The sequence below is a fragment of the Sarcophilus harrisii genome, chromosome 2 (genome assembly GCF_902635505.1).
Source record: "Sarcophilus harrisii chromosome 2, mSarHar1.11, whole genome shotgun sequence".
Taxonomy (NCBI): Eukaryota; Metazoa; Chordata; class Mammalia; order Dasyuromorphia; family Dasyuridae; genus Sarcophilus; species Sarcophilus harrisii.
In genome coordinates this window covers 35,646,201-35,669,198 of record NC_045427.1, presented here as the reverse complement: position 1 = coordinate 35,669,198, position 22,998 = coordinate 35,646,201, and the positions used below count along the sequence as shown (strand labels likewise).

The window sequence follows — 22,998 nt, the reverse complement described above, 5'->3', positions numbered from 1 at the left end:
CAGACTTTGGAGAAGGGACAAATCTAAAATCTTTTCCAGTGTGTGGATTCTTAACCCAATTTTTATAACGTTTAGATGAGTTCTTTTCAGAGAGGAGACAATTGCTTTTGCGTAGGGAATCAGTTATCCCTTCCCTTGCCTCTCGGTGCACCAGAGCTGGCTAGGTGATGGTCGTTTTGTTGTCCTGCTCTTTCCCATACACTAAGGTCCTGGCATTGTATTGGATTAACACACAAATGTACAGATATCTGCATCGTTTTAAATACTTTGTTTTCATACAGCACCGTCAGCCCTCACCTGGAGTACTGTGTTAGGTTCTGGGCACAAGAGTTTAAAAAGAGTACTGATTAAGTAGCAAGGATACTGAATAAGCAGTTCTGATAAGTTCAGAAGAGAGCAATGAAGATATTCAGGATAGGTTGAAGAAAGGGGGCTATTTAGTGTGGAGAAGAGAAGACTCAAAAGGGGACATTACAGTTCTGTTCATGTATTTGAAATCCTGCTCTATGGGGGAGGGATTAGACTTTTTCTCCACGGTCCCAGAGGACTGAATGAAAGGGTGGTAGTCAGAATTTTTGGCTTGGTATCAGGGGAAAAACTAACAAACAACTTCTTAATAATTAAAGCTAGTGGAATAGGCTACCTCTAGAGGAGACAGGTTTCGCTTCCTTGGAGAGCTCCAAGTTGAAGCTGGTTATGATTTGTCAGGAATAGTATTTTATAGTCAGAATTCTTTTCTGTATAAGTTAGCCTAGTTATCTTTTGAGGGTCTCACTCTTAATTCTGTGATTCCAGAATCCAGAATCTCAAAATGTTATATCGAAATGATCATACCATTACAGGTTCCCATTGAGGTGGAAAGAAGATGGGAACTGTTGTCTACTTTAAAGATGCTGAATTCAGATATATCATCTTTCTGAAACATCTTAGCAAACACGATGGGAAGAGAAGCCTGAAGTTTTCCAAGCGACAGACAAAAAGATTCTGGAATTCTGGTTCTGATTTCACTGTACATACTTCTCAATTTCTCTCATTATTACTCACTTAACCTCTCCATAATATAATTAGAATAATATCAACATCTCTGATGAGATTGCTCTCATGGTTACAGTTAGTAATAGTCTGCTTCATAAAACTGCAACAAAGAACGCTAAGTAAAATGATTAGCCCTTTGCAAAATACAGGGTGTTCTCCAAATAATAAATAATAATCGTGAGTTAGTGTTGAGTCCACTGGACTCTTGTAATTCCTTCACAAACATTCATTTAGAATAACAAGGACTCATCCCAAAGCCATATGTATGGTACATGACTAAGAGGAAAAGATTTGGTTTCATCATGTACATAGTACATACCATCATTTTACAGATAAATTACAGCAGTGTGATTTAGTGGAAAGTAGAGTGGTTTTCTTGTAAGTACGTGCTTTCACATCCTACCTCCAAAATTTACTTTTGGAATGACCTTGGACAAGCAGTTTTCACATCTATAAAATCACTAAAGTAGAAAACAAGGTCCTCTCCCAGCTCTAAGTACCTGATCATCTGACAAGAGCATGATGGAGCTTTTCCTCCTCTGCTAACCTGTGCTTTTATTGATCTACCACTAGGAAGGCAGTGAGAGCAGGGAGTCCTTTTGCCAAGAAGACCAGCTCATCGTCCTTAACATCAGTAGCCAGAAACAGTCCTGGATAGGCAAGAGAGGCAAAGGTGCTGTAATTCCCCTCTGTCTTCCAGTAGAAGAGGAATTGGCTGGTAGAATCAAGGGTGGTGGGCGTCTTGGGGAGTTCCTTCAGGAAAGAACAGACCATGGTTTTTAAGTGAACAGGTGAAGGCAGAAAAAGAAAGAAAATCAACTTTGCCCCTGGATGTCCATCCTCCCAGATGGGGTGTTCTCTCCCCAAATAATGGCAAATTGATTCTTAGTGATGGATTTCAGCACTTTGGGTGACTGCTTGGATGAGCTGCACCTGGTCACATTCCCTTGTAAAGAAGGGAGAATATGGGCACCGAGGTGGTGGAGTGAATAGAGCACCAGCCCTGAAGTCAGGAGGACCTGAGTTCAAATCTGGTCTCAGATGCTTAATACTTCCTAGGTGTGTGACCCTGGGCAAGTCACTTAACCCCAATTACCTCAGCAAAAAAAAAAAAAAAAAGGAGAATGGTGAAAAGGGCAGTCAGTAGGAGCATCACACCATATTTTTGTGCCACAGAGAGCAGTAGCCAAGCTTTTGGAATTGGTGACTAAATTATCTCTGAAAATCTTAACTGTTGAATATACAGGGCAAAGAAAAGTAGGAAAGGGGTCTAGGACTCAGCTGCTAGTGTTGGCTCTTTATATCCAGTGTTATCTTTTTCATGGAGAAACTGAGGGATAGAAACTTTTCTTTATCCTTGTTTCCATCTCCCAGCTTCTCTGACTCCCTTGAGTTCTCAGCCCCAAACCCATATTCTGCAACAGGCCCTTTCTTTCTAAATTCTAAGGTCTTCCTTTTAAGATTCTATCCAATTTACCCCTTATTTGTAAAATGTTTCCCCATGCTGTCTCTCCCATTAGAATATAAGCTTTTTATATCCCTAGCATGTAGCACAGTATCTAGTACATAGTAAGAGCTTAACAAATGCTTGTTGACTTGGTTCGAGAGGAGTAGCCATCTTTAATAGTTTCAGAGAGTAACTATCTAGGGTAGAAACAGCAAGGGCTGCCTCAAGTAGGACTGAGATTGGAGGTTCAGCTCTGAGCTGGGAGGTCTTCAATATGGGTCATAGCTTAATTCATTTATCAAATATTTATTGGAGTTTTCTGTATCCCAGACACTGGGCAAACTCATATATGGAATACTCTCATGGAGTTTACAATGTGGGAGAAATTGGAACAGGCTGTTTAGTAATTTTAAATAGTATATTTTAAATTATTAATTAAATAGTATATAAAAATGTTAATCAAATTAATTAATTAAATAATAACAGCAGATCAAATAATTTAATAATTATTAATAATTAAATTTAATAATTAATTAATTAAATTTAAATTTAATTTGATAGTATATAAATAGTATATCTTACAGCATTTCATACCAAGAAAATCTTCCCCTAAGTTAGAGTAAGGTTATAGGAAGATAGGGGTAGCTAAGTGGTGCAGTGGATAGAGCGCCAGGCATGCAATTAGGAAGACCCATGCTTGTGAGTTCAAATATGGCCTCAGACACTTATTAGCTGTGTGACCCTGAGCATGTCACTTAGCCCTATTTGCCTCAGTTTCAGTTGTAAAATGAGTTGGAGAAAGCAATGGCAAACTACTCCAGTATCTCTGCAAAGAAAACCCCAAATAAGGTCAGGATGAGTCAGACAGAACTGAAAAATGACCAAAAATAAATGAGGATAATTTTGTTACTGGAGTCCTTACCACCCTATGTGTAACAGGTCAGCCTCCAGTATAGCCTAAAGAACTTCTAGGGAGTTTGGGAAGTAAATGTTAAGCCATTATAGGCTTATTTTATTATAGCTCCTTTAGGAGAAAGTTGGGTAAGTTCTGCCCATCATCTCCATCTGCTGAGAGTAGGATTGTAACTCAATTACTGTAAAGTTGGCCAAATCTAGGTGATCGTGTGAACTTTTAATACAAAAAACTCCTATAGTCTGTAGGCAGCCATATACAGGCAACTCTCATCTTATATTCATCTAAATTATTTATCAAGAGAGCCATCTACTCCCAGAAAGGACTGTGGGAACTGAGGTGGATTACAACATAGCATTTCACTCTTTTTGTTGTGGTTTGCTTGAATTTTATTTTCTTTCTCATTTTTAAAATCTGATTTTTCTTCTGCAGCAAGATAATTGTATAGATATGTATGTCTATTTTGGATTTAACATATATTTTTACCATGTTTAGCATATATTGGATTACCTGCTATCTAGGGGAGAGGGTGGGGGATGGAGGGGAAATTAGACAAGGTTTTGCAAGGGTCAGTGTTGAAAAAATTATCCTTGCATATATTTTGGAAAATAAAAAAAGAGAAAAAATTATTTATCAAAAGCTTTGCTAAAATCTAATTAAGAATTATTGTCCAAATTCTGGTTATCTACTACTTTAGTAGAAGGAAAATGGTCTGGTGTAACCTGTTCCCGGGGAAACCCTAATGGTTCTTCATAATTACTTCTTCCCTATCTACATATTCACCAACCATTTCTTTAATGATCCATGCTAGGAGATGGAGAGTGTATTTGAAAATAGAAGCAAATGGATTTAGGTTGATGGGGTTAGGATCTAAAGGAAGGTCAGAGAATCCAATAAAATTAAATTCAGTGAGGTTATATATATATATAGTAAATAGCAATCCTAAAACTTGGCTCTCCCAAGATAGGAGAAGCAGAGTTAGACAAGTAGCTCTTCTGATAAAAGTCTGAGAGCTTTAGCAGATGTTAGTTTCAACGTGAGTCTACAGTGTGATGAGGCAGCCACAAAAAGCTTAGAAGAGATAGGACTTCCTGGAACAGGAGGAGATACTACCCCTACTAGTGCCAGATCTCACCTGGACCACTGGGCGCTGGTCTGGGCACTCAAATTTAAGGACATTGGTTATCTGGGAAGCCAATCAAGATGGGAAAGGGTCTTGAGGCCATGGAATATAAGGATTGGTTCAAAGAACTACGGATTTTTTGTTTCTTTATTTTTTGTTCCTCTGTATCATCCTTACCAATACCGAGCTTGCTGCCCTCTGAAATTCCTGGATGTTCTGAAACTCGTTCTGTCTTAAAAAATAACTTAGTTCTATCTAATCTTGGTCTAAAGAGACTGAAGGGACTTCATGGGCAACTCACTCAACCATTTCAGATTTTAATGATGTAGAGAGCGCAAAAGGAAGGGGAGATGACTGAAGATGATTGTAAAGGGGTGAACCAGGGCTCTTTTTTGTTTTTGTTTCTTGCTTTTATTTATTTTTTGGGGGGGGTTGGAGGTAAGTGGGGTAAGATGACTTGCCGATGTCACACAACTAGTAAATATCCGAGGCTAGATCTGCACTCAGGTCCTCTGCTCTATCCACTACATCATCTCTCATTCGTTTTAAGAATAATGTCAAGAATACAAAGTCAGGGGCACAGTAGGGATTGCTCACCTGTAGCTCCACAGGTTCATTTTCCCCCTTGGCGGCCACGAACAATTGTGTGTTTGCGATCCTTATCGTCACGGCCATTCCATAATTTGGTGCAGGTTGTAGAGTTACGTATCTTCCTATGTCAAACACTCCTGGGGGAAAAAAGAACAAGGAAAAAAAATGAAATCACTGAAAAACAAAAACAAAAACAAACGCACAGATTTAATAAAAGCTGGGAAGGCAGCTAGGTGGCGCCATAATGCACAGAGTACCGGCCCCTGGCTCGGAAGACTCATTCCTACGGTCAGGCTCACATACTTACTAGCAACGTGATCCTGGTCAAGTCACTTTACCCTCAGTTTCCTCATCTGTAAATGAGCCAGAAATGGCAAATCTCTCCAGTGTCTTTGTCAGAAAGACCCCAAATGGGGCCACAGCAAGTGGGACATGACTGAAAAAATGACTGAACAAGATAATAGCTAGCAGTTCCATAGAGGTTCAAGGTTTGTAAAAACACACTACAGATGGCACTTTGTTGGATCCTCAAATTACCAATGAAGTTGATGTTACTATTATCCCCATCTTGTAGATGAAGAAACTGAGGCAGAAAAAAATTAAGTGACTTTCCCTGGTCACAGACACGCTAAGAAATCAGACTCAAAACTGGGTCTTCTTGATTCCAAGAGCAGCCTTGATTTCCCCACCGAGCTACATGCTAGAGTTATAGAATCTATCTTCATGACTAAATTATAAACTACCGTGTTTTCTTCATTTCCCCAGAGAACCTTGCCATTGTTGCTCTTGAGCCATTTAAGTCATATCTGACTCTTTGTAATCCCATTTGGGGTTTCTTGGCAAAGATACTGGGGTGTTGGCTGTTTCCTTCTCCAATTTGTCCCCATTTTATAGAAGAGGCAAATAGAGGTGAACTGCCCTGGTCATAGTCACGTAATAAGTCTCTGAGGCTGGATTTAAACTTAGATATTCCTGATTTCAGGACTGTTGCTCTATCTCCTGCACCACCTGTTGCTTCTCTCTTGCTACCTTAGGAAAAGTAGAAGATGCTAAATCTCTTCCTTTACCTTCAGGATGACTACCTTTCTCTGTTAGATGTACAACCTAACCAAGATATGTCCACTGTAGGAGTGGAGTCCTTTGCCGTCTCCTGCCCGATGGGGATTTCTATCCTTGGCTAGTATTTTCCCACCGATCAAACAATTATTTTTCTCCTTCCCACTGGCTCTTTACCCCTCTCTATGAAAGGGAAATACAAGCCTATTATAACATAAAAGCACAGTCAAGCAGAACATGGTCCTACACTGAGCACATTGGGAAATCTGCACCCTATTTTGCATCTTAAAGTCTGTCACTTCCCTGTCATGGGATATTGCCCGAGATAGGATTTTATCCATCTTTGAAAATGAGCAGCGGACAAAGCTAAGAACCCCAGAGAGACCTCTATTTTGAAAAGAGTTTGAGAGACCAGAGAGAAAGAAGCAAGTAGGGTGCGTAATTTACCGTCAGGTGTTATGGCTTGGATGGGAACAGCTCTGAGGTGATTTTCTATTTGCAATATACTTCGATTGTCTTGGTCACTTATTGTTTGGTTAGTTAAATAGGAATTGAAAGTATACTCCCGTTTGGAGGCAGCCATGAGTCTGTTTACATCTGGAAAATACAAGCATCATTAACACTTTGTCCCCAGTAAACATCATGGACTCCAAGCATTTTAGAACTAGGAAGGACCTTAAAAACCATTCAGTTCAAACTCCTTATTTTACCAATAAGCTTCAATGGATTTTCCAAAGGCATCTAGCTAGATAGCATTTAATCCAAAGCTTGGATATACACAGTAGGCATTTAATAAGTGCATCTTGACTTGAGTTGATCAGCGACAGAGCCATGACAAGAATTCCGGTTCTTGTGAACTGTACTTTTCCATTGATTCTGTATTATTGGCCTTGTCTTAAGTTCTCGTGCCCAAATCTCCTCATCATGAGACTATTTGTGAAATTCACTTTATTCTGAGTTGACCAAGGACATGCAAAAACATCTCATTCGAAGTTAAATGACATGTCCAAGGTCACAAGTAGTCTCTCTATTCTCTTATGCTGCCTGGTCCTCTGAGGACCAGTTCCTTAGTTTAAAAAAAGAGAATGGTATTCATGACTAACAACCCATGTTCTCTCTCCTATTTTTGAAAAAGAAACTGGTAATATTGAAAATTGTAACAATGCAGACAACTTTATCCAATGACTCTCTGATGGCTAATATCAAATGAGGGAATAAAAATTCAAAGGTGTTGCTGAGGAAGGATGTCTAGTGAAGAAGTTGTACTGTTGCATTAAACCCCGGTATGATGCAGAAATTCCTATATAAGATCTATCATCGTTCAGAAAAAATTGGTTGAGTTTCAATCATCGAGGATACATAATGCTTCTCATCTAGGCTTATTTACAATTAGATGGACAGTCTATGGGGCTTGTCCATTAGGACATATATCTTCAACAGATGGTGGGAATGGTCAACGGAATGGAACAAGACTGGAAGAATAGAACAGATTGGATTGCTTTTGGGAAACTGAACCAAGCTTTTATTGACCCCTCATCCTAAAAGTGTGTGTAAGACCATTTAGCAAAATCAGCATCCTTCTAATGATGCTATATTATTATAAGTCATGGGATTCAGTCATATCTAAGAAACTAAAATTGTGAATCACCCAAAGAAAAATTGTAAAGCACTTTATGTCAATTATAATATATCACAATGTACACAATCTACCTACTCTATCACCTATTGATCTATCTGTCTATTTATTTATCTTTGAAAACTGATTGCTTATCCCTCTACAACTCAGAACTTCTGAACACAAAATAGTTCTTTGGGAGAACACTGGATTTGGAATCAGAAGAGGTAGAATATAATCCTGATTTTTCTCATTACCACCTGTGTGATCTTAAGAGAATCATCTACATTCTCTGCTCTGAGTTTCTCCATTTATAAAATGAAAAGTTTAATGGCCTCAGGGCCCATTTCCAACTTTAAAGGTATGGTCCCATGACGCTTGCTTGATATACGAAAGAAAACAAAAGTGGGTCAATCAGGTACTGAGGATGAAGAATGATTGATAGAGAACCACTAGTGCAATGTCAAGAGATCTAGAAGAAAGCTCCCCAGCATGTAGAGGAGGGCTCCCAAATGGACTATCTGAGTCGACTTGGCCAAAAGTCACATGGGATGAAATATACCCTTAGAGAGAGTACCCTCATCAATGAGCTCACAGAATCATCAGCATTTCCATATGAATCTGCTCTGGGGAATTATTAATTACTCCAGTAAGCATCTTAAGAATGTGAGCATTGAGAAGGTACAGATCATGCTGCTTTAGGTGGAATCTAGCACACTAGCCATTAGGGAATTAGTACATCAAGGTCAGCTTCCTTTTATGAAGTAGCCTCAGAGTTTTTTTAAAAATTCAATTCAATTCAATAAATATTTATTAAGCACTTCTGTATGTGAGAGGGTCTTGGGAATACAAAGTCAGACATGTAAAAAATCTTTTAAAAAGCTTAGTTTTTACTGGGGAGATATAAGCAAATACAAGATCATTTGCTTCAAAGTTAGAGCAAATAGGAAAGGTTCCAACAGGAAATGGCACATGAGAAGTAACTATAAGGAAGGGAAACATTCTTTAGATGGCAGCTAAGGATGATCTGAGCCTTACAGGAAGGAAAGAATTCTAGGGTAGATACAAGGGAGGTGTGGATTCTAAGAATGGAAGACAAAGGTTTGGAATTGGGAGGTGAATTTAGGAAATAGCAGGGTGGCCAATTTGATTGGGATGTAAAATAGTTAGAGCAGAACATTATAAATTGGGTCCAAATATTCAGGCTAGAACTAGAAGGAAACGACTAAGTTAAGGAGCTGGTTTTTATTAGAGACAATAGGGAGCTGTTGACATTGCTTGAGTATGGAAGCGACTTGTTAAGAGCTCTGCTTTGGGAAGATTATTTTGGCAATTGTATGGTGGATGGATTGAAAAAAAATGCTAGAAACCAGAATCTAGTTAGAGGCTGTTAATAGTTTAGGGAAAAGGTACTGAAAACCTGAGCTAGAATGATGGCTCTCTGAGTAGAAAGGCATGGATGTGAGAGATACAAATTGGCAACTAACTGGATATAGGGTTGGGTAAGGAAGAAGGAAAGGGAGAAGATGACTCAGAGATTGCGAATCTAGGTGATGAAAAGGATGATAGTATCCTCAACAAAAATAGGAAGTTTGGAGGAGAGATTTTTTTTTTTTGGTGGAGGGGTTCATATTGAGTTTGAGATGACCTTTGGATATTCAAGTAGAGAAATCCAGAAAGCAGCTGTTAAAGTGAGCTTAGGGATATGGATTTGGGAGTCTTCTAAAAAAGAGTTGATGATTGAGTCTATGGGAACTTATAATATCAGTGATTTAGTAGGACACCTACAATTTGGAGATAGAATACAGATGATGATTGAGCAAATGAAAATGAAAGGGAGCAGTCAGACAAATTGGAGAAAGAGCAGAGTCACACAAATGGTGGGTCTGAAACACTTCTCGGGCGGTCAGGGTTACTGGGCAAAGTACCTATGTGTGGTGGTTCAGATCATTTCTACTCAAATGAGAAGGGCAAAAAAATGTAGGTTCTCATGTTGTATGATCTGGGAATGCTATATCACTCTTTAGGGGCACGAGGTCCTTCAGATGCTCATATTCTTAAGAAATCTATTAGAGTTAATAATTCCCAGATAGAAATATTATTTTCAAAATACTGATGACTATGATCTCATTGATGAAGGTACTCTCTCCAAAGGAGCAGATGGCAACCCATTTATACTTTCTTTACATTTTCGAATCTGGACTCAATATCACCAACCTTTTCTTATCATCATTCACTTAAAAATGGAGAAAATGACATTGAGATTTACCTTTATGTTTGTCCAAATTGCTGCCAACGTTAAACACGTAATTACTGGTGATGGGATGGCTCTCAGAAATTTGTTTCTTCTTCTCTTTTTTCTTTTTGACAACTGGTGCATCCACACAATCTTGAGAATTAAGCTGGTGGATTTTCTCAGAAATCTCTAATTTTGTGCAACTCTCCTCTTGGTATGGGCTGGAATTAGTGTAGAAGGAGTCCTGTGGAGAAACAGATGTATGGTTGAGATAATAGCAAAGAAATGTTTCCTTCTTCAAGAAGTGTATTCTTTCTTTGTTTCCTTCTTTTTCTTTCTTTCTCTTTCTCTTTTCTTTCTTTCTCTCTCTTTTTCTCCTTCTTTTGCTCCTTCTCTTTCCTTTTTTCCTTCCTTCCTTCCTACCTAATTCCTTCTCTTTCTTTCTTTCTTTCTTTCTTTCTTTCTTTCTTTCTTTCTTTCTTTCTTTCTTTCTTTCTTTCTTTCTTCCTTCCTTCCTTCCTTCCTTCCTTTCTTTCTTTTGTTTCTTTGCTCTTTCTTTGTTTCTTTGTTTCTTTCCCTTTCTTTTCCTCCCTTCCTTACTCCCTACCTAATTCCTTATCTTTGTTTCTTTGTTTCTTTCTTCCCTCTTCCCCCCACCACCTTCCTTTTTCCTTGGATCTCCCTCTCTCACCTAAGCTACAAGAACAAGAGCTATTCATGTACCAGTCCTAGTCTGGCACACCTTTGATTTGTTCTTTCATAACTGAGTCTGTTTGTTCTTCCCCATTCCTGGGAGCTTACTTTATTAATGCTGAACATTTACCTCTACCTACCTACCTATGTACCTACATATCAATCTCCCTCCCTCCTTCCCTACATTACCTACTTACCTACCTGCCTGCCTGTCTGTCTATCTATCTATTTATTTTTGGAAACCTTACCGTTCATCCCCTTGCAACTCAGAATTCCTGAACTCTCAAGAGTTCTATCAGCCTTAGTATCCCTGATACCTAGGAAAACCATTCTTATTTCTAGATCATTTCAAAACTAATATTCCACAATAGATTCGCTGAGAATTGGGCCTTACTTGAGATATGACTAGCTCACATCTCCCAAACTTCCCGTCATTCTTTCTTCTTATTTGATCTCATAAGTATCAACACTTCATTTTACTAGAATGTAATAAGAAGTATTTTCAGGATGGCTTTTGAAAGACTTTGCTGTGCAACTACTTAGAAGATTTTCAATAAAAGATATGACTATAAAACAACAGCAATAAGGATAAGAACTGACATAGCACTTTAGAGCTTGCAAAGCACTTTTATATATTTTTAATCTCATTTGGACCTTGCAACAATCCCATAGTGCAGGTACTGTTACTTTCCTCGTTATACAGATGAGGAAACTGAGGCAGACAAGGATTGAATAACAACTAATCTGAGGCAGGATTCAAATTCAGTCTTCCTGACTCTATGTTCAGCATTCTAACCTCAAGTCTACAGAACTTATTCATCCAAATGAGTTTCTCAAAAGTACTCATCTTGGGAAGTTATGATTTATTCCAGAAATTCTACTATTACTCAAAGTACCTTAGAGTTCCTTTTTGGAAACTGCCTTTCGGGGTTTCTTTGAGAAGAGATAGCACCACTGAAGGTAAGGATACAACCTCCTAAAGGGTTGACTTTAAAGGAGACAATATTCACAAACACAACTTATGTTTATTTTAACATTTTGGCTTGTGTTAAAAAATCAGTGCCTTGTCTCATAGTCATATTTCACACATCATAGGAATGAATTACTCAGATTACCTTCCTTAGGGAGCCTTTTACAAGGTAGGGGTAGTCTAAGTAGAAAGAAGGGAGCTAGTGTGAGAAATTTTGCAGGGATGAAGTGAACAGGACATGTATAGCAAAGATGGAGAGAGGGATTAGCTAAAGATAACCCCAGAGTTAGAACATGGTACCCAGTTGAATCATTGTGCCACAGACAGAAACAGGGAAGTTGAAAGAATAAATAGATTTTGGGAGAGGAAATAATCTTGGTTTTGGATGTGTCGAATTGGAGATTTAGCAGGACAGTGTCCAAGTAGAAGTTCATATTAAATCACTGTAAATGCTGAATGGGGAGAGGTCAGGATATAGATTTGAGAGTCACCTGTAGGTAGGTACAAGTTGAAATCTTGGAAGGTGAGGGATATTGCTAAGGGAAAAGATGCAGAGTGAGATGAGGTCCGGGGATGGACTCTTGGGGAGTTCCCATATAAAGACTCAGGAAGAGAATGAGGAACCAGTGAAGGGGGGCAGAGTAGAAAGAGAGGGAAGAGGAGAATGAAAAATGTGTGATGCTGTGAAGCTAAAATGAGAAGGAAGTATTCAAAGTAATCCAGGGTGGTCAAAAGTGGTAAAATTTGCAGAGAACTCAGGAAGGATGAAGACTAAAAAGAATCCATTTGAGTGAATGATTCAAAGGTCATTGGTGATCTTAAAGATGCTTTAAGAGCGGAATAGAGGAATGGAGGGTAGAATTACAAAGGAGAGAATAGCTGATGATAGACGAGATGCTTAGGATACAGCATATTCCTCTAGATAATTGGGATTCAATTATTTAGAATGAGTAGAGAAGATACATCGAGAGGATTTCAGAAGAGTAGACACACACTATACAAAAGCACTTGAGTTTGGTAAATAAAGAAGGAGCTTTTTGCCATTATGATCGGGGGAATTTGCTGAATAACCAATGTAAAGTAAGAAGGATCTTTCCAGAATCTAGTACCAAGGATTTGTTTTTACCAAAAATCATCTTGAGCATAGCCTCAGTCACTGAAATCCATCCCTTAGCGAATGCTGGCAGTTAATGTGCCAGGTTTGGAGTCAGAAAGACATCATTTAGCTGTCTCAAAAAGAACTCATTGGTTTAGAACTGCTTCTTTCCCCATCCCTTTTGTTGAGTCATTTTTCAGTCATGTTCAACTCTTTGTGATCCCATTTGGAATTTTCTTAGCAGGGCTCTGAAGTGATTTGCCATTTCCTTCAGTTCATTTTACAGATGAGGAAACTGAGTGACTTGCCCAAGGTCACACAGTTGGAAGTATCCGAGGCCAGATTTGAACTCTGGAAGGAGAGACTTCCTGACTCCAAGCCCAGTACTCTATCTCCTGCACCCCCTAGCTGTATTTTATATATGTATGTAAATATGCACATATCCACACATGTGTATGTGTAACTATGTATATACATATGTGTGGGTATATATGTACATAGGTATTTAACTTTCTAGAGCCTCAGTTCCCTCCCTTGAAATGATTGAATCAGGCTTGCCCTCTGAATTCTCAATAAACTCTAAAATCTTATGATCCTTTGATAAGCAGTTGTTATTTAAGGCTCCTAAAGGGTTCTTGTAATTTCCCTATACTGTGTCTTTTACAAAGGAAATCCAGTGAAACAGAATATAACCTATTCCCGTTTCTCTTGAATAGGAACTACCATTCACCACATTGGACCTCCTGTTATGGCAGGGGGATAGGACCAAAAGATCCCAGGTCTCCAAGGCCAGAAATGAAGAGGCTGACAGCCATCGGCTTACCTGACTCGATGAGACGTGGTGAGTGTCTGAAATGAATTCCTCATTGTCACTGTAAAAACAAAACAAGGAGGAATACTTGATTTTGTTTGTTGTTTGGTCCCGGCTCCTCGGCAACGCATTTTAATGATCGGGTTATTTCCAGGGAGCACACATCGACAGATTCTAATCGCACCAACCCTAGCATCATCTTGAAAAATTACCTACAGCTCAACGTACTGACGTTTACACACAGAAAGCCCTTATTAGTCCCTCTAATTCAAAGGAAAATAATTTGCTAGATGAATCTAAAATTTTAATTAAAAAAAACCAAAATGTTTCATCTAGTTAAGAGTTAAACACATAGTTGAGAAAATATTTTAGAATCACTCTTTTTATTCAGAAATATTGTTATGTCAGTGACAATTTTCTTATTCATGAAATCGGGTCTGAAAACTTTCTCTCAGAAAAATGTCCTTTCACCATTTAGTTCCTGTGGTTTGTTGCTTTGAGTATTTCTAAAAAGAATAAACTGCATTTCTTTAAAGTATTCCATAATTCTAGTTCTTTGTGAATCCAGTTAATCCAATCCAGTTAACACGGACACACACAAGTATACCGACACACGAAATTAGTTGATAGTGTCTGGGAGATCTGTGTTTCCTTTCTCAGACTTCTGATCACTTGTAGATCAGCAAAGAAACTGAGGCTGAAATCTATAAACCTGTTCTTGCACATTCCTATAAACAACAATCTGAAATGTCATCCTTTTTTCCAATAGGATTTCTTTGAATTTTGTCTGGATCTTGTTTTTCCTAGCTTTATATCTAAATCTGCCCTGATTCCAGATCTAGGATACATCTATGTAGAATCTCCTATGCCCACTAGGGCCACAATTTTTTTCCCCCTGAGGCAATTGGGGTTAAGGGACTTGCCCAGGGTCACACTGCTAGGAAGTGTTAAGTGTCTGAGATCATATTTGAACTCAAGTCCTCCTGACTTCTGGGCTGGCGCTCTATCCACTGCACCACCTAGCTGTCCCCATGATCACAATTTTGATAGTGGGACAATTCAGATTTGTCTTCTCCTTGTAACTAACCAGTGTTCAGACTTTCTTATCCTTATGGAATTAAAACAGAAACAAAAACAAAATGCCTGCTTACCTGTATTGTAAATGGAGATCCTCATATATGTCAGGGACTCTGGCCATAATTTCTTTGATGAGAAAACCAAGGAGAAGGAAATAAACATTTATTAAGCACCAACTGTGTGCCACACAGTGTACTAAGCACTCTACAATTACTATCCCATTTCATCCTCTATAACAAACCTGGGAGAAATGGGCTTTTATTATCCTCATTTGACAGTTGAGGAAATTTAATTTAAGTGACTTGCCTAAGGTCACACAGCTAGTAAATTTATCTGAGATTGATCAGATTTGATGAGACACCCAACACTCTATCCACTGTCCCACTAGCTGACTGTAAGCAGTCAAACCTCCGACTCAAGTGGCTGTGAAGGGATCTCATTCACAAATGTATAGGATCATGGATTTAGGGATCAGCAGTTCAGTCACCATGCTATCAGCTCCCATTATGTACCAAGCATTGTCCTAGACACTGAAAAGGTTTTTCCAGTCATCTTCAATCCTGTCTGATTATTATTCTTGGGGTTTTCTTGGCAAAGATACTGGAGTGGTTTGCCATTTCCTTCTCCAGCTCATTTTATAGATGAGGAAACTGAGGCAGACAAGTGACTTGCCTAGAGTCATATAGCTATAAAATGTCTGAGAACACATTTGTCCTTCTGACTCCAGGCTCAGTTTATTACTACAGAACCTAGCTGCTCCAGACAGTGAAACTGTAGAGACAAAAAGGAAAGCATCCCATCCTTTGCCCAAGGACTAATTAAGGCTGGATGGAGCCCTTTTTATTTTCTTAGAAAAACTCAGGAGAGAAAACAGAAATCAGTGTTTTGTTCCTGATCATTTTGGAAGGAAGCCACCAACCCCCCTCCCCCCCTCACCCCCCCCCCCCCCCCCCCCCCCCCCCCCCCCACTTTCCCTTATCTCGAGGCGGGGCCATATTTGGCTGGCGCCGGGCAGCCAGGAAGATGCTGAGATTGTGGCTCCAGCCCGGGCAGGCTCAGCGGTGGCAGCTGAAGCCCAAAAGCTCGCGGAGGGATTTCAAGCTGGGGCTGGGACAGGTCGCACGCTTACCTCTCGTGTCCAGACGCTCTGCGTGGCTGTCTCTTTGCAGAGCTTGTGACTAATTGAGCTTCCTCAAGTGCCTTTATATATGTTCATATATTGCCCGAAGAGGCGTGGCTCAGAATTGCTTCAGAGATCAGTGGGAAGTATTTTTGGTATTCAAGGTGAAGGCAATTGACCTTGAGCGTTCAGAGAGAAAGAGTATTCACCGGGTTTGGCTTGCAAGAAAGTGGGGAATCCCGCCACTTCCCAACTCTGGGGCTGGCGGGCACGCGAGCCCCCTCGGGCCAAAATCTCACTTTTCTTACCTTTAAAAGAGATGATCACCCTTCTATTACCTACCTCCCACCCCCCACCCCCCATAGACTGGCTCCAGGAAAGTGCTTTGTATATAAATGTATTTACATTTAGATAAAAGAGAAATGAATGAGGATCAGATCCGGGAGTTTGGGGAGCTGTTAGTGCTGTCATTAGCAGCCACCGAGATGGCTTTATTCAAAGGTTCTTTATCTTTCTTTTTTCTTTTTCTTTTTCTTCTCTCTCTCTCTCTCTCTCTCTCTCTCTCTCTCTCTCTCTCTCTCTCTCGCCTGAGGCAATTGGGGGTCAATGACAGGAAGTGTTAAGTGTCTGAGACCAGAGTTGAACTCCTGACTTCAGGACTGGTGCTCTGTCCAATACTCCACCCTGCCTCTCAAAGGTTCTTTTCCAGAGCCCAAGCACAAAAGAGAAGGGCTGTCCAGGGGACAGATTTCGCAGGATTTGGAGTGGGATTGGAAAAGTAGGGCTTTTACCAACTGAAATATGGACCTTTGAATAGCAATTTGAGCCCATCACACCTCAGGCAAATTTCAATATGATTATCCTTCAGGGAGTCCCTAAGAGCGCTCATTGGAAAGCCCGTGAAATCAATTCTTTCTTTGCCTTGGGCAGGACTAGGTGGCACAGTGAGTACAGTGTGCCTGGGGTCAGAAAGTTTCATCTTCCCGAGTTCAGATCTGGACAAGTCACTTTAACCCCATTTATCTCAGTTTCTTCATCTGTAAAATGTGTTGGAGATGGAAATGGCAAACTAGTATCTTTGCCAAGGAGATCCTAAATGGAATTACAGAGTCGGACAGGACTGAACAAGGGGGACATTGCTGCCTTGGTTTCCCCATAGCAATGAATACATTTTGACATCCATCATCACCCTTTCTTCTGGTTCTAACTCAGGCATGATAGCCAAGCACTGTGTAAGCTTCAAGTGCCATGGGGGTTCAGGTGAATGAAAATGATCGGGTCACTTGAGAAATCTCCTATGAGCTTTAAAGTTACCCGAAATACACCTCTCATCTACCTTTCTAATCTTTAATTATTGTTTTCCTCATGGACCCTATGCTCCCATCTGATAGCTGCTTCTTGCACATGATATTTCACCACTTGTCCTTTCCAAGTGGAAAGCACTTCAGAGATTGAATTCCTGGGATGATTAATTTTTTGTACTCTGTGGTAATCTAGGAAAAACCCTAGATTTCACTATCAGGGGTTCCACCCATTCTAGCCCGTCAAGTATTAACTCCTCCTCCAAGGAAAATTTCCCAGACGTCAAGGATAGTAAGTAATTAGCTAAGGTAGCCATTGATTGGTCACTAGACTACTTCCTTCTTGTGACATTCTTTGATGATTTCTTTTGAAATGCTGGAGGAGAGGTTATGTGGAGTGAAAGACTTTGCTCCCGTGAGAGCTCAGAACTCTGCAGATAATAGGGATGGTGAGAGACAAAAGATGCCCTTGATTACAGAAATGACTGGGGTGTGTGTGTGTGTGTGTGTGTGTGTGTGTGTGTGTGTAGGGATGTATTTGAATCGGGAGAGGAGACATTATAAATATCACAAGAGGTATGGTTTTATTTGTCACAGCTTTTATCCAAGCCTGGATGTTCTGAGAAATACAAGGATATCACTGGTACCCAAGAGCAAGAGAGCTGATTTTTGAATCAGGAAAAGTCTGGGTTCAAAGACCTACTTTTTATACCTACTAGAAGTAGCATTTGAATTTAGATCTTCCTGATTCCAAGCCCAGCACTCTCTCCGAAATGCTAGAGGGGCTTTAGAGAAGAAAATGAGGAAGACCTACACCTAAATTTTGCCTTAAGTATATGACTAGCTGGGTGATCCTGGGCAAGTCACTTGTAACCTTTCACAAACTGAGTCTTCTCTGCAAAATAAATGTAGGTGGTATTAGTAGGATACATAATTGTTCAGTGCCCAGAAACAGGTGAACTCTTAACAAAAATTACCAAGAGTTTCCCCAAATTCCTCCTGTCCAGTGAAGAGTCTTGGCTAGACAATCCATCATGGCCATAGCAAGAAATCCTAGTGGCACCTGGCATTTAGCACAGTCCCTGGCTTATGATTAAAAATGCTTGTTGATAATTGACAGCTGTATTAAAATGTGAGTAATCATTCCCCAATTGATAGGTTTCTGCATTTACAGTTACTTGCTACTATAAAAAAAGAATTGTTATAAATAATTTGGTGTATATGGAGCTTTTTTTGGTTCTTGACTTCCTTGGGGTCTTTGTCTCATAGTGGATTCTCTGGGTCAAAGGGTAAGGTCATTTTCGTCACTTTCTTAGCCTAATTCCATATTGTTTCCCAGAATTCCCAGAAATCTAATTAAGTTTGTATTCACTTAATTCATTTTACTTTTGTTTTCACTTTCAATATAATAATTTTTTTAACTGGAAAGGATTAGAAAAAAGAATGGTCCCGTGGAAGTTAAAAATGCAAATAAGGATATACTAAGAGACCACAAATCACCAGGTACAGTGAACTACTTCTCAGAATTTCTACACAAATTCTAAGGTCCACCAACAATTCATTGACATCATATTTGTTCTCTCTCTCTATTCTTATGGTCATGTCTGTGCACGACTGGCAATTGAGTCAATTTTTCATCTATTATAATAGTCAAGTGATAAGTAGGTGATGGTTAACCAAGCAGTCGATCCAATCACTTGCCTGGCAATCAGCCTGCAAACATACTGCCCAACTATGCTTTTAGACATGATTAGTTGAAAATGTACTCACTGAAATATATTCACCAATGCCTTCTGTTTCCCACTGTAAGGAGGGAAACATTGAGTTCTGAGTCCATACCCATCATTCAAAAGGCAGCAGGATGTGATTGAGGTCTCTCACAAAGATTATTGGTTCATTGAATGGTATATGACATAGAAGAGTGTTGATGAATTGGGGAAGGAGAAGGAAATCTAATTAAATGTGTATCTGAGCAAATCTTTTTTTTTTCTTTTCTGTTTTCTTTCTTTCTTTCTTTCTTTCTTTCTTTTTGGTATTTTTGTTTGGGGATTAAGTGACTTGCTCAGGGTGATATGGCTATTGAGCTGAGCAAATCTTTTGATATCCTGGGTCTTTCTCTTTTCTTATTTGTAAAATTAGGGCTTCCGGCTGCATTTATATTTCCCTTATGATGTCTCTAAGCTCCAGTTATCAAGTTCTAATTTGGGTTTAATCACGTCACTGGTAGTGCCCATTTAGTGGCGGAAATGCCCATTCTCCCCAGAATGGGTAGAATCGTTCCTTCTTCCTCTTTCTTCTTGTCCTGTTTCCCTCCTATTTTCCCCCCTACTCTTTCTAAACTTCCTTTTGTCAGAGTATGGACCAGTATGATTATGTCATTTTACAATTTCCATTCAACTGCTAATAATAGAGGACGTTTGTCTAGACCAGGGGTTCTTAACCTTTCTGGTGTCTTGGACCCTTCTGTCAATCTGATGAAATCTAGGAACACTTCTCACGATCATGATTTTGTTTTAAACTCAGGAAATACAACACAAAAAATCAAAAAGAAAGCTAGTTATATTGAAATACAGTTACCCAAGTGTTTGAAAGAAAAAGTTCACGGAATCCACTTAAGAGTTTCTGGTCTTGGTCTTTGTGGTTTGTAAAGGTCTTTCTTCCTCTATTGCTGCCTCTAAGTTTCATACCAACTGTGTGTGAATTAGTCATTTCAATATGTTAGTAATTTTCTCCATTTTGTACTCTAACACTTTGATAGCTTACCTTTCGAGACTGATCACTCCCTTTCACACACTTTACATTCTAGCTAACTGGACTATCTGATAACATGTAATATTATCCTCATTTTATAGATGGGGAAATTGAGGTGCAGAGAAGTTGAGATTTACTCACAGCTCTCTATCAAAGGGGCAGGATTGAAAGCTTTCCTGTCTCCAAGTTCCATATTCCTCTATTAGGCACCAGGTAGTGTGCTTGACTGGGATTGGGGAGGGACAAAGTTAAAATCATATTTGTTTTCAAAGAGCTTGCATCATGGATTCTTCTATAATATTGTGACATAAGCCTGTGGTTGACAAGTGAAAAAATACTGGGGGTGGACAGGAAGCACATTGATACTTATTCTTCTTTCTAGTAACTGTGCCATATCCAGCTAGATTCACAGAAAGTGTGATGCAGTTAAAATGGGGGGGCCATCTATACTCATGGAGGTACCTGTTTTGGTATCCTGATGCTTAACAAGGCAACTAGTTGGCACAGTGGACAGTGTGCTAGACCTGAAGTCAGGAACACTCACCTACCTGAGTTCAAATCCAGCCTCAGATACTTACCAACTGTGTGACTTTGGGCAAGTCATTTGACCCTGCTTGCCTCAGTTTCCTCATCTGTAAATGGAGAAGGACAGGGCAAACCATTCAGGTATCTTTGCCGAGAAAATTCCAAATGGGGTCATGAAGAATCAGACACAACTAAAAAGAACAATTCAACAACATAACAACAAAATAAGTGTTTACTATGATGCTTGCAACATATTAGACACTTAATAAATGTTTATTGGTTGATTGGTCATAGATGGAATAAATTGGGGCTTGGGATACATGTCTGATGACAATGGATTGTGAAGGAAAGGCAGAACTAAATTCATTTTACTTTTTTCCCTTTTCCAATAGAACAAATTTTTTTTTTTTAAACTGGAAAGGATTAGAAAAAGAATGGTCACGTGGAAGTTAAAAATGCAAATAAGGACTACAAATAAGAGACCACAAATCACCAGGTGTAGTGAACTATTTCTCAGGGTACTAAAAGAATAAGGAGATGTAATTCATGAACTACCCTTAGTGATTTTGAAGATCATGGAGAAATGGAGAGGTGATAGAAGGACTAGAAAAGGCAAATGTTACCTCTGTTTTCACAAAGAGGAAGAACATAGAGACTACAAATTATAGGCCAGTGAGTTTGATTTTCAGTCTTGACAAAATTCTATAATGTGTAATTAAAAGGATGAATAGGTAGAAAAGGAAATAGTCATCCTCAAGATCTAGCTTGGCAGGATCAAGAACAGGTCTGGTCAGATTACCTCAATTTTTTTTTCTTTTTTTTCTACAGGTTCACTCTAGTGATGGTTTAGTGGAACTTCAGAGATTTTATCTAGATTCCATCAAAGCATTTGATTAAGTTTCTCATTTTATCCTCCTGGACAAGGTAGAGAGATGGGAGCTCAATGATGGCACTTTTAGGTGGACTTTAATCTGAGGCAGCTAGATGGCGCAGTGGATAGGGCACTAGTCCTAAAGTCAGAAGGATCGGAGTTCAAATGTGGCCTCGGACACTTAACACTTCCTTGGCAAGTCACTTAACGCCAATTGCCTCTGGGGAAAAAAAAAGTGAAGGAAAAAGAACTTCAATCTGATGAAATGGTCAGACCCATAGAGTAGTCATTAATGGGCAATGCCATTTTGGAAGGAGGGCTCTATTGTAATGTCCCCGAAGTTTTGCCTTAGATTCCTCATTTAACATTTTGATTAATGACTTGGATAGAGGGGATAGATGTCACAAAACTATGTAGGGGCAGATAGCTCATTGGATGACAAAATTGGGATTCAAGTCAATCCCAACTTGTTAGAACAATGCACTGAATATAAAATGATGGAATTCAGAGATTTTCAGCAAATAAAATCTTATGCTTATGGAAAAAATAATCAAAATTACAAGTATGAGATGAAGTAGGTATATTAAACAATAGTCTCTCTGGGAAAAGCTCTATTATTCATTCATTCATTCATTTATCTATTTATTTTTGCTGGGGCAATTTGGGTTATGTGACTACTTGCCCAGGGTCACACAGTAGGAAGTGTTAAGTGTCTGAGACCAGATTTGAACTCAGGTCTTCCTGACTTCTGGGCTGGTGCTCTGTCCACTGAGCCACCTAATTACCCCAAGATCCATTTTTTAAAAAATGGATTGACGGTTTAATAAGAGTGAATCATCATTGTAATATGAGAGCCAAAATTATTGGTACATTAAGACTGGTCTCATATCATCAAACTGCCTTCTAGACATCTCCACTTGTATGTTCAGTAGGCACCTCAAACTCAATTTGTCTAATATGGAGTATATTATCCTTTTGCTGAATTAGCTTCTCCTTCAAATTCCCCTCATTCTATTTAGATCAGGGCTTCTCAAACTTTTTCCATTTATGATTTCTTTTTGCCTGAGAAATTTTTATGCACCTCTGAGCTTATAGGTATATAAGATAAGTATGTAAAGCAAAAATATACTAATCATAATTTTATGACCCCCCAATTCAGTTACAAGACCTCATAGAGAAGCTTTGGTTTAGAGCTCTTCTAGTCTCAATCACCCAATTCCTCAATTTGTATTCATCTTTGACTCTCTCTTCTTGCTCCAATCAGCTCTTGTTGAGTCTACCTTCTCAAATTTCTTCCATCCATCACCTTTGTGATTCTCTCACAGCCACAGTCCCACTTCAGGTCCTTATCACTTCTCCTTATTATGGAGGCAGGTGGGTGACTCAATATGTAGAGTCTTGGACTTGGGGTCAATCAGGAAACATTTACTATATACCATATATACTATATACTATGTGCCATGCACTGTGCTAAACCCTCAAGGAGTCAGGAAGACCTGAATTCAAATCCAGCTTCAAACACTTAACCAGTTCTGTGATCCTGGACATGTCATTTACCTTCTGTCTGCTTTACTTTCTCTATTTGTAAATGGGGATAATAATAACATCTATCCTCAGGGTTGTTGCAAGGATCAAATGAGAAAATGTTTGTAAAGTGTTTTGTAAACCTTAAAACATTATATAAATGCTGGCTCTTATTAATTATTATTATTTTTCCTTAATTAGTCCTGCTTTTAATGTCTCCCCTTTCTAATCCTTCACACTAGT

The 22,998-nt window shown here is 39.2% G+C and overlaps 1 protein-coding gene and 1 long non-coding RNA gene across 2 annotated transcripts in view; one reads left to right on the top strand and one right to left on the bottom strand.

Moving 5' to 3' along the window:
- Window positions 1–22,998, top strand: part of LOC116421268 — a 71,888-nt gene that overhangs the window by 24,910 nt on the left and 23,980 nt on the right. Inside the window, exon 3 of the long non-coding RNA XR_004231569.1 lies at window positions 13,492–13,616. This is a non-coding gene — a long non-coding RNA (uncharacterized LOC116421268). The remainder of the gene's footprint in view (window positions 1–13,491; window positions 13,617–22,998) is intronic.
- IL1A (interleukin 1 alpha) lies at window positions 945–15,865 on the bottom strand. The gene is made up of 7 exons (XM_012540476.3): window positions 15,793–15,865; window positions 14,738–14,789; window positions 13,599–13,647; window positions 10,050–10,260; window positions 6,613–6,762; window positions 5,116–5,246; window positions 945–1,788 (listed from the first exon to the last, which is right to left on the bottom strand). The coding sequence occupies exons 2-7, from the start codon at window positions 14,782–14,784 to the stop codon at window positions 1,591–1,593; spliced, it is 786 nt and encodes a 261-aa protein (XP_012395930.1). The 5' UTR covers window positions 14,785–14,789; window positions 15,793–15,865; the 3' UTR covers window positions 945–1,590.